This window comes from Gopherus evgoodei, chromosome 21, assembly GCF_007399415.2.
Source record: "Gopherus evgoodei ecotype Sinaloan lineage chromosome 21, rGopEvg1_v1.p, whole genome shotgun sequence".
Lineage (NCBI taxonomy): Eukaryota > Metazoa > Chordata > Testudines > Testudinidae > Gopherus > Gopherus evgoodei.
The window spans coordinates 17,298,773-17,316,850 of record NC_044342.1 but is presented as its reverse complement, the minus strand read 5'-3'; the positions used below and the strand labels follow the sequence as shown (position 1 = coordinate 17,316,850).

The following is an 18,078-nucleotide window of genomic DNA, read 5'->3' as shown; positions in this document are numbered from 1 at the left end:
AAAAAAAGCACAATTGATAAACTTTCACAGAGCTATGACACTGCTATTATCCCAGACTTCAGATGAGGTTTAGGACTATATGTACCTCACTTGCCAATGGCAACATCAGCTACACTGTTAATTTTTACTTTTCTGTCCCCAGCTTCAAGGGCCAAACAGGAGTGTATATTGCATCCCACAGGACTTCCTTGAATTAATTCCTGGTTGAACTAAAACATATACTTTAGAAAAAATAAGCAGAAGTGACCACTGTGACCATGTAATCTGACCTCCTGTAAATCAGGAACCATAACACTTCCGTACTTACCCTTGAATTTATCCAAATAACTTGTGGTTGAATAAATCATATGTCATAAACTAGGATATATCGGCATACTCTTGTACCAGTTATGTGTTTACCTCTGTGTTTTAATTTTGGATGGGTTGCTTGCTACGTCGGTGTGATCCAAGGGGTTTGTTAGAGGAACCAGGCAGGAATGGCAAAGCAGTGACCTAGATAAGGAGCATGCCAGAAAACACACACACACACACACAATAGCCAGGTCATTAGCTAGAAGAGTTACATTGTTGATTACAAAGGCTGAAAAGAGAGAGATTAAAAGAAACTGGCCAGGTAAAGGACTCACTATGAGACACAGAGAAAGGGTCTGCAGAGATTCAACTATCACTCAGGCTCAGAAGTAGGATCTGGAAGAACCTGAGCTAAGGATAGAAGATTTAAGCTTAGGTAAGACAAGAGGAGTTAGGACTCTTTGCTGTTTTAACAAATTTTCCTCAGTGCTCTGTTCCCTCAAACAAATAAATACCACATTGTTTTGAAGAAATGGTTCTTCTGTCCTGCAGGCTCATTCTGGGGAGACTGGAGAAAGTTCCAGAAGGAGCAGCCTGCTCAGTGAAAGTGAATGCAAATCCTGCAGAAATGCAGCCAGTCGTGATTTTGAAGACAGGAAAGGTGGAGAATCCAGCCCTTCCTTTGGTGCTTTATTCTAGTGGATAATCACCCCCATGAATCATCATGTAATTTGTGACTTATTTCTAAACTGAATATGTCTGGCTTCAGCTTCCAGCCACTCATTCTTGTTTTGTCATTCTCTGCTGGATTCATGGGCCTTTTAGTATCTGCTATGTTCTCCCCAGGAAGCTATGTATCCACTGTAATCAAGTCACCTCTGAAGCTTCTTTCTTATCAATTTAATAGTCTGAGCTCCTTTACTCTCACTGGAAGACATCTTCTCCAGCGCCTCATTGCTCCTCCCCTTCGCCCGCCATGTTTTTGTTGCTCTTTTCTACAGCCTCTTCAATTGTTCAACATCCTTTTTAAAATGCGGACATAACCCCAAGACTGGATGCAGTTCAGTCTTACAACTGCCTAATAGAGGTCGGTTCACATCTCTCCCCTATTTTATACATTATAGGATCACAATAGCTCCTTGTGCCACACCTAGCCTAGCTGATACCTGACCAAAGGAACCAATGGGGGAACAAGATGTTTCAAAAGGAAGGAGGGAAGTTTCTTTTGTTTAGGTCAGTTTCAGTTTCAGCCTAAGTAAAAAAGATCAAGGAACCAGTCTCTTATCAGAGTAGTAAAGTTTTAGAAAAGAAAAAATACGTTTATATTTATTTTCTCTTTGTAACTTGTCTTGGCATTAGGGGAATAATCAAATTGGGAATTCTTGTGTGTACTAAGGTTTTTGCCCAAGGGAACATCTGTTGCCTGTGAGATCAGCTTGTATGCTATCTCCCAGGGTTTTTTTTCTTTTACCTTTCTTTTCTTTAATTAAAAGCCTTCTTTTTAAGAACCTGATTGATTTTTCCTTGTTTTAAAATTCAAGGGGATTGGATCTGGACTCACCAGGAATTGGTGGGGGAAAAGAGGGGGGATGGTTAAATTCTCCTTGTAATAAGAGCCAAGGGGTTGGATCGGTGTTCACCAGGCACTTGGTGAGGAAGTCTCTCAAGGCTATCCAAAAAAGGGAGTTAGTTTGAGAGTGATGGCAGCGAGCCCAGATCTAAGCTGGTAATTAAGCTTAAAAGTGTCCATGCAGGTCCTCACATCTGTACCCTAAAGTTCAGAGTGGGAGAAGGAACCTTGACAAGCTATTATGAGCAGGATTAAAAAAAATTGTTTGTGTGGATACCTAACATGGGGAAATAGATTCAGTGTGTGTAATGGCTCAACTATTCCCAGTCTCTATTTAAATCTAAATTGATGGTATCAAGTTTGCTTATTAATTCAAGTTCAGCAGTTTCTCTTTGGTATCTGTTTTTGAAGCTTTTCTGTTGCAAAATTGCCACCTTCAAGTCTGTCACTGAGTAGTTAGAGATGTTGAAGTGTTCTCCTACTGATTTTTGAATGTTATGATTCCTGATGTCAGATTTGTGTCAGTTTATTTTTTAGTATAGAGACTCTCCATTTTGGCCAATATACATGGCAGAGGTGCATTGCTGGCACATGATGGCATATATCACACTGGTAGATATGCAGGTGAATGAGCCCCTGATGCCATGGCTGATGTGATTAGGTTCTATGATGGTGTCACTTGAATAGATAAATGGACAGAGTTGCCATGGAGCTTTGTTGCAAGGATAGGTTCCTGGGTTAGTATTTTTGTTCTTGTTTGCTGGTGAGTATTTGCTTCAGGTTGGGGGGCTGTCTGTAAGTGAGGACAGGTCTGTCTTCCAAGATCTGTGAGACTGAGGGATCATTTTTCAGGATAGGTTGTAGATCTTTGATGATGCCCTGGAGAGGTTTTTAGTTGGGGGCTGAAGGTGACAGCTAGTGGCTTTCTGTTATTTTCTTTGTTGGGGCTGTACTATAGTAGGTGACTTCTGGGTACTCTTCTGGCTCTGTCAATCTGGTTTTTTTTTCACTTCAGCAAGTGGGTGTTGTAGTTTTAAGAATGCTCTTGTAGGTGTTTGTCTCTGTCTGAGGGATTGCAGCAAATGCGGTTGAATCTTAGAGCTTGGCTGTAAATAATGGATAGTGTGATGTGTCCTGGATGGAAGCTGGAAGCATGTAGGTAAATATAGTGATCAGTAGGTTTCCAGTATAGGTGACCACCGCTTATGAGCACAGTAGTGTCAAGGAAATGGACCACTTGTGTGGATTGGTCTAGGCTCAGGTGGATGGAAATTGTTGAAATCATGGTGGAATTCCTCAAGGGCTTCTTTTCCATAGGTCCAGATGATGACAATGTCATCAATGTAGCACAAGTAGAGCAAGAGGATTAGGGGATGAGAGCTAAGGAACCATTGTTCTAAGTCAGTCATGAAAATGTTGGCATAATGTGAGGCCAGGAGGGTACCCATAGCAGTGCTGCTGACATGAAGCTATATATTGTCCCCAAATGTGAAATAGTTGTGGGTGAGGACAAAGTCACAAAGTCCAGACACCAGGTGATCTCTAATGTGCCACAAGTACTCCTGTTTTCTTTCTGGATACAGACTAACATGTCTGCTACTCTGAAACATGCCTGGGTAAGTTTGAGAATCTACCTAGACACTTATCTGCATTTTAGAACATTTTATAGTTTGGCCCTTAGAAATCTGACCACTTTCAAAATGATTGGGCTGAAGAAAGTCATGTCATGGATATGCTTCAGATAGATCCCAGCACTCTTCAATAAAGTATGAAAACATATAGCAATTAATGTGAGTCAGGGACATTTGAAACTCCAGCTAGACACCTATCTGCATATTTAGGAACTTTAATATTCTGGCCCTTATGAATCCAATTATGTTTGAAAGTAGTTAGGCTTAGGAACCTAAGGGTACATTTTCACTGCAACATTAAACCTCCCAGGGCCTCAGACACAGGGTTCCAGCTTGAGCCTGAAACTTTTAAAGGGAAATTTTATAGCCTTGTATCCTGAGCCTCATGATCCTGAGTCAGCTGACCTACGCCAGCCATGAATCTTTTATCACAATGTAGATGTACCTTAAGTCACTCAGGTGTTTTTTTAAAGATCCTGGCCCTTTTCAAATGCAGAAATCAATAGTGATTTCTTGACACACATTTATCTTTTCACCTAACATTGAAATGACCTTCAGGATGAAGAGATGTTCCATCAGAAATCATTCATCTCAATTAATAATTTTATTTCAACATCCAGGAATCCATTTAGGATCTTACAAACCTTCTGATCATTACAATATTACATGTGTAACAAATAAAATATATGATGTCCAGTGCAATCTTCACAAATATCAAATTATATTGGAAGTCCTGACAAAACGATGAGAGAAGAAATATTTACACAATCTGAAAGCCCGCCCCCAAGGATTCCAGGACAGAACTATGTAAAGTATAGTCTTTTCCAAATACACTCAGAGTAACAAAGTAGATGAAACATGTAACTGAAAATCTTTAATTCCACTGTGTGGAATGCAGAGCACATGAGAGTTATTATTTCAGTTGGGTCATTAGAAAGTATCAGCTGTAATCAATTATAAATGCTGCCCTCCCAAAACATAGTATATCTTCACATTCCCCACGAAAACTCTTATTGGCATGAACTAGGGACAACCTAGATGCTAATTCCCTTAAAATTCTCCAGCTTGATTCCTTCCCATATCAGTCACTCTTTCAGAGTTCCTGTGAACACTAAACATTTACTGATGATGTTTATCAGGGCCTCATTGACCTCTTTGTTTCTCAGGCTGTATGTATGAGGATTGGCCATGGGCCATTACTGTGTAAAAGACAGAAAACACTTTGTTGAGGTCTCTATGTGTGTCAGTGTCTGGTAATACATAGACAATGATTAGGGTCCCATAGTAGACTGCAACCATGATGAGGTACTAGAAGCAGGTGGAAAATGCCTTTCTCCAGCCACTGGTGGAAGGTGTTGTCCAGATAGTGGAGATGATAGCAACATAGAATGCCAAGGTTAATAGAAACGGGGGCAGGATATACATGGACAAGAGTATAAAGGCCACCAGTTTTATCAGGCTGGTGGCACTGCAGGACATTTTAATCACTGCGGTGAAGTCACAAAGGAAATGGTCAATTTCATTGGGGCCATAAACATGTAATTGTAACATTAAACATTTTATAATGGTTGTTGCTAGAAATCCACTCCTCCAGGACACAGGTGCTAACTTGAGGCAAATTCTGCCATTCATGAGACCTGTGTAGTGCAGTAGTTTGCATATTGTTAAATAACAATCAGAGGACATAAGTGCTAGGAGATAACATTAATCTCCCACAAGGAAATAAAGGAAAACAAAAATGACTGATGTTTCCCCACTTACCCTGAATTTACTCCCGATACCTTCTGGTTAAGTAAACCATATGTGACAAACTGGGACATATTTGCATTATTTTGTATCAGTAAAGTGCATAGCTATGTATTGTGGATGAGATCAAAAGGGTTTGTTAGAGGAACCAGACAGGAAAGGCAAAGCACACACACTGTGACCATGTCAGTAACCAGCAGGGTTACACAGTTGTTTGCCAAAGCTGAGAAAAGGGAGATTAAAAGAATCTTTTCAAGTAAAGGATTCCCTATGAGACACAGAGAGAGGGTCTGCAGGGTTTCAACTATCCCTCAGACTCAGATGTGGGATCTGGAAGAACCTGAGCTATGGATAGAGGAGTTAGGTGCAGGTAAGACAAGAGAAATTTAGGACTCTGTTGTTTTAACCCATTTTCCTCAATGTTGTGTTCCCTTGGTCAAATACATGCCACTTTGTTTTGAAGAAGCTCTTCCTATGTCCTGCAAAGACAGCACTGCATATCTGTGGATATCTGCTGTGTATACACAGATATCTGCACCTCCAGATGTGACTGTGGATATCCGAGGACCACTTTTGTTGATCACGGATGGAAGCAGATCCAAATTTTATCTCTAAAGCCATCCATATCTGCTGATATCCGCTTTGTAACCATGGTTCGTTTTTGCATATCAGAGGCTGTCATAAACAGATAGTTAAGGGTTAATGTCTCTTTTACCTGTAAAGGGTTAACAAATAGTAAACCAAAAACACCTGACCAGAGGACCAATCAGGAAACAAGATACTTTAAAATCTCGGTAGAGGGAAGCCTTTGTTTGTGTTTTTTGGGTTTTGCTTTGTTCTCTCTGGATTCTGAGAGGGACCAGACATGTAAGCAGATTCCTCCAATCTTTCTGAAAAAATCTCTTCTGTTCTAATTTTAGTAAGTACCAGGAAAAGGTGAGTTTAGTCTTTTGATTGTTTTCTGTATTTGCACATATGTAGTTTGCTGGGAGTATTTTACATTGTATTTTGCTAGGGGGAGGCTTCTCTCTAGTGTCTATAAGCTGAAAGACCCTGTAACTTTTACCATCTAAATTACAGAGACAACTTTTACTTTTTTTCTTTCTTTTTATTAAAAGTTTTGCTTTTTAAGACCTGTTTGATTTTTTCCCCTTGTTGAGGCACAAGGGAATTGAGTCTGTACTTACCAGGGAATTGGTGAGGGACAGGGAGAAAGAAGGGAGGGGGGAAGGGTGGAATCCCTTTGTTTAGATTCACGGAGCTTGAATCTGTCTCTCTCTCCAGGATAGCCCAGGGAGGGAACACCTGGGAGGGGGAGAGAAGGGGGGGAAAAACCTGATTTCTCTGTGTTGTGATTCAAGGAGTTTGAATCACTGTGATCTCCTAGTGTACCCAGGGCAGGAAAGATCTGGTAGGAAGAAAGGAGAAGGAGGGGAAATGGTTTATTCCCCTTTGTTGTAAGACTCAAGGAATTTGGGTCTTGGGGTCCCCAGGGAAGGTTTTTGGGGGCACCAGAGTGCCCCAAAACACTATATTTTTGGGTGGTGGCAGCTTATCAGATCTAAGCTAGTAATTAAGCTTAGAGGAATTCATGCTTTTACCCCATTTTTGGACTCTAAGGTTCAGACTGGGGAATTATACCATGACAGAGGCAGATACAAATTTTGTATCTGTGCAGGACTCAACCTGCATGTCCACTTTGTTTTGAATAAATGGTTCTTCTGTCCTGCAGACTCATTCTGTCACCAGATGAGGGAAGGAAATCTATAGCAAGGACAAACTCCAACTAGACGTGCTGAGTTAACACAACTGTCACCAGAGGGGTGGTAATCTGGACACTCAGAGAATGGTTGGATCTCAGGATCCCGCCCAAGAGAAGGGGAAGCATGGGCTTCTCACTTCCAAGTAGTGTGCTGGGGAAACTGGGAAAGTTCCAAAAAGGAGCATTCTGCCTAGTGAAAGTGAATGCAAATCCTGCAGAAATGCAGACAGACATGATTTTGAAGATATCAAGGGTGGAGACTCCACCCCATCCTTTGGCTCTTTATTCTAGTGGATAATCACCCCCATGAATAGTCATGTACTTTGTGCCTTATTTCTAAATTGAATACATCTGGCTTCAGCTTCCAGCCACTCCTTCTTGTTTTGTCATTCTCTGCTGGATTCAAGGGCTTTTTAGTATCTGCGATGTTCTCCCCAGGAAGCTATGAATTCACTGTGGTCAAGTCACCTCTCAAAAATCTTTCTTTTCAATTGAATAGTTTGAGCTCCTTTACCCTCACTGGAAAACATTTTCTCCAACACTTTCCTGCACCGCCCCTCTCATACATTTTTGTGGCACTTTTCTACACCCTTTCCAGTTGTTCAACATCATTTTCTAAATGCACACATAGACCAGAACTGGATACAATTCAGTCTCACCAATGCCTAATAGAGGTCAGATCACCTCCATACTCCTATTCATCTCTCCTCTATTTATACACTGTAGGATTGCATTAGTCCTTTGCTCCACAGTATCACACTTGGAGCTTATGTTGTGTTCCCTGTCCACTGTGACCCCCAAGCTTTCAGTGATGGTGGTGAGGATCACACAAACGTGTTTCGCCAGAAAGGGATAAAAATGTGATGGCGTCATGTTAGTGCCTGGGACTAGGCTGTGACACTGACCAACAGCACTGGCAGGAAGATGACTCTACTGAATGCACAAAGGGAATATCACAAACAAACTCACAGATCCCCCTCACTCTTATTCACGTCAGTGACTATCTAACATACCCGGGGACACTTTCCATCCCCAACCAATAACATAACCCAGATCTTGTATTTGAATTTGTTGGTGTGGAACTGTGGGAGGATTCTGTGCTGGAGAAATCACAGCCACTCTGTGGAGGGTATCAGTTCAATGATATTTGGAGCAGTCATGAGCCATAGCAAGGGAAGAATCCACAATGATTCAGCACTGTAAATGCACAAGAAAACTGTGTACTGGAGAGGCAGTTCAGCCTGTTCTGCTTCCCAATTTCACAGGTGTTTCTTGTTAAGATACCTCAGGGAGGGTATTAAATCTTATTTTGTTTATTGAAGCAACATAAACATCAAGGCCATTGCAATCCCCATTCAAACCTCCAGGGAATCTCCTTTTTTGTAATGCCGTGTGCATGTGGGCAAGGAGTCTAAGGCCTGGGCATTTAGATATACACCTAGGCACCTATCTGCATCTTTAGAACCATTCAAAATCTGTCCCTTACAAATTCAGATAATTTTGAAAATCACTGGGTCTTGGGAACTTTAGTCATTTAGGTGTTTTTTCCAAATTCAATTTTGAAATGCAGAATTAATTAGCAGTTTTTCCACACATATTTATTATTTTTTTCACTGGACATTAAAGTGTTCTTTAGGGTAAAGAGATGTCTCACCAGAAATTATTCATGTCAATTATTTGTTCTATTTCAATATCCAGGAATGCATTTAGGATCTTACACACCACTAAACATTTCATGACAACATATATAACAAACAAAAATTATGAAGACCAAATCAATCTACCCAAATCTAAAAGTGTATAGGACACATGATACCAACGTGAGAGACTAAATATTTTTATTATCTAAATCCACCCGTAGGTATTCAAAAACATGGCAATGTAAAATCTAGATTTTTTCAAACTCAGAGCAAAGATGTAAATAAAACATGAAAGTAAAACCTGGAATTCCACTTGAATGCAGAGAATAGGAGAGTTAAGATTCTATCTAGGGGAAAGGCAAGCATCAATTCTTACAAAAAGGGAATGCAGACATCTCTCAAATTAGCATGTCCTCATGTACCTCAAGAAAGCTCCCATTGTCATAAGCTAGGGACAGCCTAAATTCTAAATCCCTTTCTAGCTCTCCCTGATTCATTCATTGCCATATCAATCACTGCTTCTCAATTTCTATAAGTTTTATATATTTGCTGATTACTTTGCTCAGAGTCTCCTTAACATCCCTGTTTCTCAGGCTGTAGATGAAGGGATTGGCCAGGGGAGTCAGGACTGTGTAGAAGAGAGAGAACACTTTGTTGAGGTCTCTAAGTGTGTCAGTGTCTGGTAACATATAGACAATAATTAGAGTCGCATAGTAGATTGTCACCACAATGAGGTGAGAAGAGCAAGTGTAAAATGCCTTTCTCCTCCCAATGGTGGATGGGATTCTCAGTATGGTGGAGATGATAAAAATATAGGACATCAGGGTTAATAGAAATGGAGGCAGAGTGCCTAAGAAGGATAATATAAATGTCACAAGTGTGATCAGGCTGGTGTCACTGCAGGAGAGTTTAATCATTGGGGTAAAATCACAAAGGAAATGGTTAATTTTATTGGGGCCACAGAAATGTAACTGTGACATTAAACATATAACTATGGTAACTATGATAAATCCATTCATCTGGCACACAACTGCTAACTGCAGGCAGATTCTGACCTTCATAAGACCTGTGTAATGTAGTGGTTTGCATTTTGCTAAGTACCGATCGTAGGACATAAGTGCTAAGAGATAACATTCAACTCTCACAAAAAGACTAAGGAAATAAAACTGAGTGATACAGAAAGTAACAGAAATGTTTTTGTCCCCAGTCAGGAAACCAACCAGCATCCTGGGCAGAATGGTCGAACTGAGGCTGGTCTCCAAACAGGACAAGTTCTCCAGAAAGAAGTACATGGGGGTGTGAAGGTGACGATCAGTCACAACCAGTGCGATGATGAGGATGTTCCCAGCCATGGTCACAATGTAGGTCACTAGGAACAGCAGGAAGAGAAGGTGCTGTAGTTCAGCATGATTCCCAAATCCCAGGCGGATGAATTCTGTGATATATGTTTCATTTTTCCCTTCTCCTTTCTCCATGACATCATGTAGATTGCCTCTTCCTCTGTTTTCCGTGAGATTATCTAGTGACAGATAAGAAGTCATGAACATTAAAAAAGTTTACTGTGCAATCAAACACAGTAAATTCCCATACATTTGATTCTAGAAAAGTTCAACGTACATAAGAAGAGTGTGATTTATTACATTTCACAGATCCAGACACTGCTTCCCACCCCCCCAGACTTTGCACAAGGTTTTAGAATAGAGATTTCCCACTTGCCAGCTACATTGGTTATTTATCACTCTTCTACCCCAAACTTCTTTCTTTCATATGTGCATAGATGGAAAGGTCACTGGGAGAGTGTATTTTAGGCCTTAACATTTCCTTGAATTCATTCCTTTTTTAACTAAAGCATATAATTTAGAAATGCAGCCAGAAGAGAATACTGTAATCATGTAGGCTGTGGTTCTTTATATGATGAACCATGGCACTTCTCCAGTTACCTTGGCACTGAGTTAAGTATATGTAACAAGCTTGAAATATCTGCTTTATTTTGTATCAATGCTTTGCATAGTTCTATGTGTTAATTTTAGGGATGGACTGCTTGCTATGTGGTTAAGATTAAAATGGGTTCTTGGGGGAACCGGAATGGAAAGGTAAAAGATAAGGAGTTTCTGAGCAAACATTTATATACAATAATCGAGTTATTTGCCAGCAAAGTTGCACAGTTGTTTTACTAAGGCTGGGAAGAGGAAAAGCAAAAGAAACTGGCTAAGCAAAGGATTCAGTGTACAGCACAGAGAGAGTGTGCAGGGATGAAAACTATCCCTCAGACTCAGAAATGGGATCTGGAATAGCCTGAACTATGGACAGAGGAATTTAGTTTATGTAGGAAAAGAGGCATCTAGGAGTCTTTGTTGTTTGAACTCATTTTCTTCAATGCTGTGTTCCCTTTAGCAAATAAATCCTGCTTTGTTCTGAAGACGCTGATCCTGTGTTTGTCCAAACTCATTCAGTCACATGCTCAGGGAGGAAAATCTATAGCAGGGCAAGTCTAGAGTTAGACCTGCTGCGGTAACACAACTGGAATTAAAAAGGTGGCAAACTGGGGTTCGGAAGAATGGTTGGGCCTCAGGATCTCACCCATGAAAAGTCAAAGCACAGGCTTGTCACTTGAAAGGGGTGGGCTCAGGGTAGTGGACAAAGGTTCAAGAATGGAAAGCCATACCCATGGAGCATGAGAGCAAATACTCCAGAATGGCTACCTGTCATAAACAGATAGCTAAGGGTTAATGTCTCTTTCACCTGAAACACCTGACCAGAGAACCAATCAGGAAACCGGATTTTTTCAACTTTGGGTGGAGGGAAGTTTGTGTAAGAGGTCTTTTGTCTGCCTGCTTCTCTGAGCTTTGGAGAAGTACTTTTTATTTTCTAGTCTTCTGTTTCTAAGTGTAAGGACAAAGAGATCAGATAGTAAGTTCTATGGTTTCTTTTCTTTGGTATTTGCATGAATGTAAGTGCTGGAGTGCTTTGATTTGTATTCTTTTTGAATAAGGCTGTTTATTCAATATTCTTTTAAGCAATTGCCCTGTGTTGTGTCATCTGAATACAGAGAGAACATTTGTATTTTTTCTTTCTTTTCATATAAAGCTTTCTTTTAAGACCTGTTGGAGTTTTTCTTTACTTCAGGGAAATTAAGTCTGTACTCACCAGGGAATTGGTGGGAGGAAGAGATCAAGGGGAGAGCTGTGGGTTGGATTGCTAGCCTGATTTGGCATTTCCTCTGGGTGAAGAGGAAAGTGCTTTTGTTCCAGGATTGGGAACGGAGAGGGGGAATCACTCTGCGTAGTTTCACAGAGCTTGTGTCTGGGTATCTCTCCAGGAGCATCTGGAGGGGGGAAGGGAACAAGGATTATTTCCCTTTGTTGTGAGACTCAAGGGATTTGAGTCTTGGGGTCCCCAGGGAAGGTTTTTCAGTGGGACCAGAGTGCCCCAAAACACTCTAATTTTTTTGGGTGGTGGCAGCAGTACCAGGTCCAAGCTGGTAACTAAGCTTGGAGGTTTTCATGCTAACCCCCAAATTTTGGACGCTAAGGTCCAGAATCTGGGAATAAGGTTATAACATGGTGTAGCAGCGGCGGGATATAGACAGAATCCAGAAGCCAGTAGGAATATTATATTTTTCTTTTCTCTGCTAAGGGCTTTTTAGCAGAGAGAAACAGTTTGGTTTTAAAAGGGAACCAGAGAGAATTTTTTTTTTCTGCTCTCTAGCAGTTGTGGTTTGCATATTAAGCGAGAAGACTGTTAAGGGTCTTTTGTCATACAATAGCACTCCCATTGAGAGTCATACCAGCACTCTATATGCATGCAAATAAAGTGGTTTTTCTGGTTTCCCTTCATTGAACATTAGCTAGAGAGAGAAAAGGAAAAAAGCACTGTTGCTAGGCAGACTTCAGGAGGCAACAGAGAGCCTGCAGTTCAGAAAATAAACACCGGAGGGCACCCCAACACAAGAAAACAGGAACCATGACTTCTAAGGCAAAGATTGACGCCGAAGAACAAATCAAAGACGCTGAACACAGGCGACAGATGGAGATGAAAGAAAAGGAAGAAAGCCTCAAACTGGCAGCCTTCCAAAGAGAACAGGCAGCCCAAGAGGCAGCACACAAAAGAAAACTAGAAGAAGAAGAGGTGGCCCACCGCCGAGAAATGGAAAAACAACAAAAAGAGAATGAAGAGAAGGAAAAACAGAGAAAACATGAACTGGAGATGGCAAAAGCTGGGCTGCATGTGCCAGCCAACCCTAACCAACCGGCGCCAAGTCTTGCTCCACAGCACAGGAAATTTCCCACCTACAAGGCAGGTGATGACACCGAGGCCTTCTTGGAAAATTTTGAAAGAGCCTGTCTTGGGTACAGCATCCCCGAAGACCAGTACATGGTAGAATTAAGGCCACACCTCAGTGGACCTTTAGCAGAGGTGGCAGCTGAAATGCCCAAGCCGCAAATGAATGACTATAAACTTTTTCAAACCAAGGCCAGATACAGGATGGGGATAACCCCAGATCATGCCCGTCGGCGCTTCAGAACCCAAAAATGGAAACCAGAGGTGTCATTTCCCAAACACGCCTACTACATTGCAAAAAACTATGAGGCCTGGTTAACAGGAAACAACATTCAAACCTTGGAAGAAGTGAACCTCCTCATACAAATGGAGCAGTTCTTGGATGGTGTTCCTGAAGACATCACACGGTACATACAAGATAGAAATCCCAAAACTATCGCTGAGGCGGGGGAGATTGGAGCCAAATGGATGGAACTGGCAGAAAGCAAAAAAGCTACTGTCAAGGGGAACGATTACCCCAGGGGGCACACAGACCATAAACCCTACAACCGAGGACAGCCAAAGACCCTCCATACCACCCAAGTAAAGCCACAGATACCCTACTCTTCAACCTCACCAGTCTCCAGTAACTCACCTCGGCCCAGTGACCCATCAGATGGAAGATGCTTTAAGTGTAATGAACCGGGACATATCAAGGCCAACTGTCCCAAGAACACCATGCGAGTGCAATTCATTACACCACCATCACACCAAAGATCCCCAGGCCCAGATGCCTCTCAAATACCCTTGGAGCGAAGGGAAAATTTGAGAGTGGGCGGAAAGAAGGTTACTGCGTGGAGAGACACGGGGGCACAAGTGTCAGCTATCCACCAATCCTTCGTTGACCCCAAATTCATCAACCCAAAGGCCAAAGTTACCATTTACCCCTTCATGTCACAAGCTGTAGACTTGCCTACAGCTGAACTGCCTGTCCAGTACAAAGGCTGGTCAGGAATGTGGACTTTTGCAGTCTATGACAATTATCCTATCCCCATGCTACTGGGGGAAGACTTGGCCAACCAGGTGAGGCGGGCCAAGAGAGTGGGAATGGTTACCCGTAGCCAAACCAGGCAAGCTTCCAGACCCATTCCTGTTCCTGAGCCGTCCACAGAGGCCCCGTCTGTGTTACCAGAGACCCAGACAGAGGTAGTGGACCCGGATTCCATGCCTACCACTGAAACAGCCACAGCATCTCCAGTCCCAGGCCCGGAACTGGAACAGCAACCAGCACCAGCAAGTGCAACCACATCTTCAAACTCAACGCCAGAGGGTGCCAGCAAGCCAGAACTGGCAGAAGCAAAAGACAGCCATACCCAAAAGGCTCAGCCAGAGCCTGAAATACCCTCAGGTGCACCAGCGGAGAGCGGTTCACCAGCAACGGAAACAACCCCATCACCTACATCGCTTCCAGAGGGACCAAGCCCAAGTCCACAGTCTGAGGAAAAACTGGTGACCCCAGCCTCAAGGGAACAGTTCCAGGCTGAGCAGGAAGCAGATGACAGCCTTCAGAAAGCGTGGGCGGCGGCACGGAGCACCCCACCGCCTCTCAGCTCTTCAAATCGATCCCGGTTTGTTATAGACCAAGGACTTTTATACAAGGAAATTCTTTCTGGTGGACACCGGGAAGAATGGCAGCCGCAAAAACAGTTGGTGGTTCCAACTAAGTACCGGGAGAAGCTCTTAAGCTTAGCCCATGATCATCCCAGTGGCCATGCTGGGGTGAACAGAACCAAGGACCGGTTGGGGAAGTCCTTCCACTGGGAGGGGATGGGCAAGGATGTTGCCAAGTATGTCCGGTCTTGTGAGGTATGCCAAAGAGTAGGTAAGCCTCAAGACCAGGTCAAGGCCCCTCTCCAGCCACTCCCCATAATTGAGGTCCCATTTCAGCAAGTAGCTGTGGATATTCTGGGCCCTTTCCCAAAAAAGACGCCCAGAGGAAAGCAGTATGTACTGACTTTAGTGGACTTTGCTACCCGATGGCCAGAAGCAGTAGCTCTAGGCAACACCAGGGCTAACACTGTATGCCTGGCCCTAACAGACATCTTTGCCAGGGTAGGTTGGCCCTCCGACATCCTTACAGATTCAGGGTCTAATTTCCTGGCAGGGACCATGGAAAAACTGTGGGAAACTCATGGGGTGAATCACTTGGTTGCCACCCCGTACCACCATCAAACCAATGGCCTGGTGGAAAGGTTCAATGGAACTTTGGGGGCCATGATAAGAAAATTCATCAACGAATTCTCCAATAATTGGGACCTAGTGTTGCAGCAGTTGCTGTTTGCCTACAGGGCTGTACCACATCCCAGTTTAGGGTTTTCACCATTTGAACTTGTGTATGGTCACGAGGTTAAGGGGCCATTACAGTTGGTGAAGCAGCAATGGGAGGGGTTTACGCCTTCTCCAGGAACTAACATTCTGGACTTTGTAAGCAACCTACAAAGCACCCTCCGACACTCTTTAGCCCTTGCTAGAGAGAACCTAAAGGATGCTCAAGAAGAGCAAAAGGCCTGGTATAACAGACATGCCAGAGAACGTTCCTTCAAGGTAGGAGACCAGGTTATGGTCTTGAAGGCGCAACAGGCCCATAAGATGGAAGCATCATGGGAAGGGCCATTCACGGTCCAAGAGCGCCTGGGAGCTGTAAACTACCTCATAGCATTTCCCAATTCCTCACTAAAGCCTAAAGTGTACCATGTTAATTCTCTCAAGCCTTTCTATTCCAGAGACTTACAGGTTTGTCAGTTTACAGTCCAGGGAGATAATGCTGAGTGGCCTGACGGTGTCTACTACGACGGAAAAAAAGACGGTGGCGTGGAAGAGGTGAACCTCTCAACCACCCTGGAACGTCTGCAGCGGCAACAAATCAAGGAGCTGTGCACTAGCTTCGCCCCATTGTTCTCAGCCACCCCAGGACGGACTGAACGGGCATACCACTCCATTGATACAGGTAATGCTCACCCAATCAGAACCCCACCCTACCGGGTGTCTCCTCATGCCCAAGCTGCTATAGAACGGGAGATCCAGAACATGCTACAGATGGGTATAATCCGCCCATCTACCAGTGCATGGGCATCTCCAGTGGTTCTGGTACCCAAACCAGATGGGGAAATACGCTTTTGCGTGGACTACCGTAAGCTAAATGCTGTAACTCGTCCGGACAACTATCCGATGCCACGTACTGATGAGCTATTGGAAAAGTTGGGACGTGCCCAGTTCATCTCTACAATAGACTTAACCAAGGGGTACTGGCAAGTACCGCTAGATGAACCTGCCAAGGAGAGGTCAGCATTCGTCACCCATGCGGGGGTGTATGAATTCAATGTCCTTCCTTTCGGCCTTCGAAATGCACCCGCCACCTTCCAGAGGCTGGTAGATGGTCTACTAGCTGGACTGGGAGAATTCGCAGTTGCCTACCTCGATGATGTGGCCATTTTTTCAGACTGCTGGCCCGAACACCTACTACACCTGAAAAAGGTCTTTGAGCGCATCAGGCAGGCAGGACTAACTGTTAAGGCCAAAAAGTGTCAAATAGGCCAAAACAGAGTGACTTACCTGGGGCACCAGGTGGGTCGAGGAACCATAAACCCCCTACAGGCCAAGGTGGATGCTATCCAAAAGTGGCCTGTCCCAAGGTCAAAGAAACAGGTCCAATCCTTCTTAGGCTTGGCCGGATACTACAGGCGATTTGTACCACACTACAGCCAAATCGCTGCCCCATTAACCGACCTAACCAAAAAGACCCAGCCAAATGCCGTTAAGTGGACTAATGAGTGTCAAGAAGCCTTTACCCAACTTAAGGCAACACTCATGTCTGACCCTGTACTCAGGGCCCCGGATTTTGACAAACCATTCCTAGTAACCACAGATGCATCTGAGCGTGGTATAGGAGCAGTGCTCATGCAGGAAGCAACAGATCACAACTTCCATCCTGTCGTGTTTCTCAGCAAGAAACTGTCTGAGAGGGAAAGTCACTGGTCAGTCAGTGAAAAGGAATGCTATGCCATTGTGTACGCCCTGGAAAAGCTACGCCCATATGTTTGGGGACGGCGGTTCCAACTACAAACTGACCATGCTGCACTAAAGTGGCTTCATACTGCCAAGGGGAACAACAAGAAACTTCTTCGGTGGAGTTTAGCTCTCCAAGATTTTAATTTTGAAATTCAACACATCACAGGAGCTTCTAACAAAGTTGCTGATGCACTCTCCCGTGAGAGTTTCCCAGAATCCAGTAGTTAAAAAGTGTTCTTAAAATCTAAAGTCTGTTAGTTATATACTTAGTAGTATATGTAAAGGTGCATGTGTTGTATTAATCTGTTTATTTTCAAGTTCTAAAAGAAATTGCCGCCAGTGAGCTTCCCCACTGTCTGCAATTTGGGGGGCGTGTCATAAACAGATAGCTAAGGGTTAATGTCTCTTTCACCTGAAACACCTGACCAGAGAACCAATCAGGAAACCGGATTTTTTCAACTTTGGGTGGAGGGAAGTTTGTGTAAGAGGTCTTTTGTCTGCCTGCTTCTCTGAGCTTTGGAGAAGTACTTTTTATTTTCTAGTCTTCTGTTTCTAAGTGTAAGGACAAAGAGATCAGATAGTAAGTTCTATGGTTTCTTTTCTTTGGTATTTGCATGAATGTAAGTGCTGGAGTGCTTTGATTTGTATTCTTTTTGAATAAGGCTGTTTATTCAATATTCTTTTAAGCAATTGCCCTGTGTTGTGTCATCTGAATACAGAGAGAACATTTGTATTTTTTCTTTCTTTTCATATAAAGCTTTCTTTTAAGACCTGTTGGAGTTTTTCTTTACTTCAGGGAAATTAAGTCTGTACTCACCAGGGAATTGGTGGGAGGAAGAGATCAAGGGGAGAGCTGTGGGTTGGATTGCTAGCCTGATTTGGCATTTCCTCTGGGTGAAGAGGAAAGTGCTTTTGTTCCAGGATTGGGAACGGAGAGGGGGAATCACTCTGCGTAGTTTCACAGAGCTTGTGTCTGGGTATCTCTCCAGGAGCATCTGGAGGGGGGAAGGGAACAAGGATTATTTCCCTTTGTTGTGAGACTCAAGGGATTTGAGTCTTGGGGTCCCCAGGGAAGGTTTTTCAGTGGGACCAGAGTGCCCCAAAACACTC

The 18,078-nt window shown here is 43.2% G+C and overlaps 1 protein-coding gene across 1 annotated transcript; it reads right to left on the bottom strand.

The window, feature by feature from the left end:
• Window positions 1-9,152: 9,152 nt before the first annotated feature.
• On the bottom strand, window positions 9,153-10,115 carry LOC115638134 (olfactory receptor 2AP1-like). The gene has a single exon (XM_030539713.1). The coding sequence runs from the start codon at window positions 10,113-10,115 to the stop codon at window positions 9,153-9,155; it is 963 nt and encodes a 320-aa protein (XP_030395573.1).
• Between the last annotated feature and the right edge of the window lie 7,963 nt (window positions 10,116-18,078).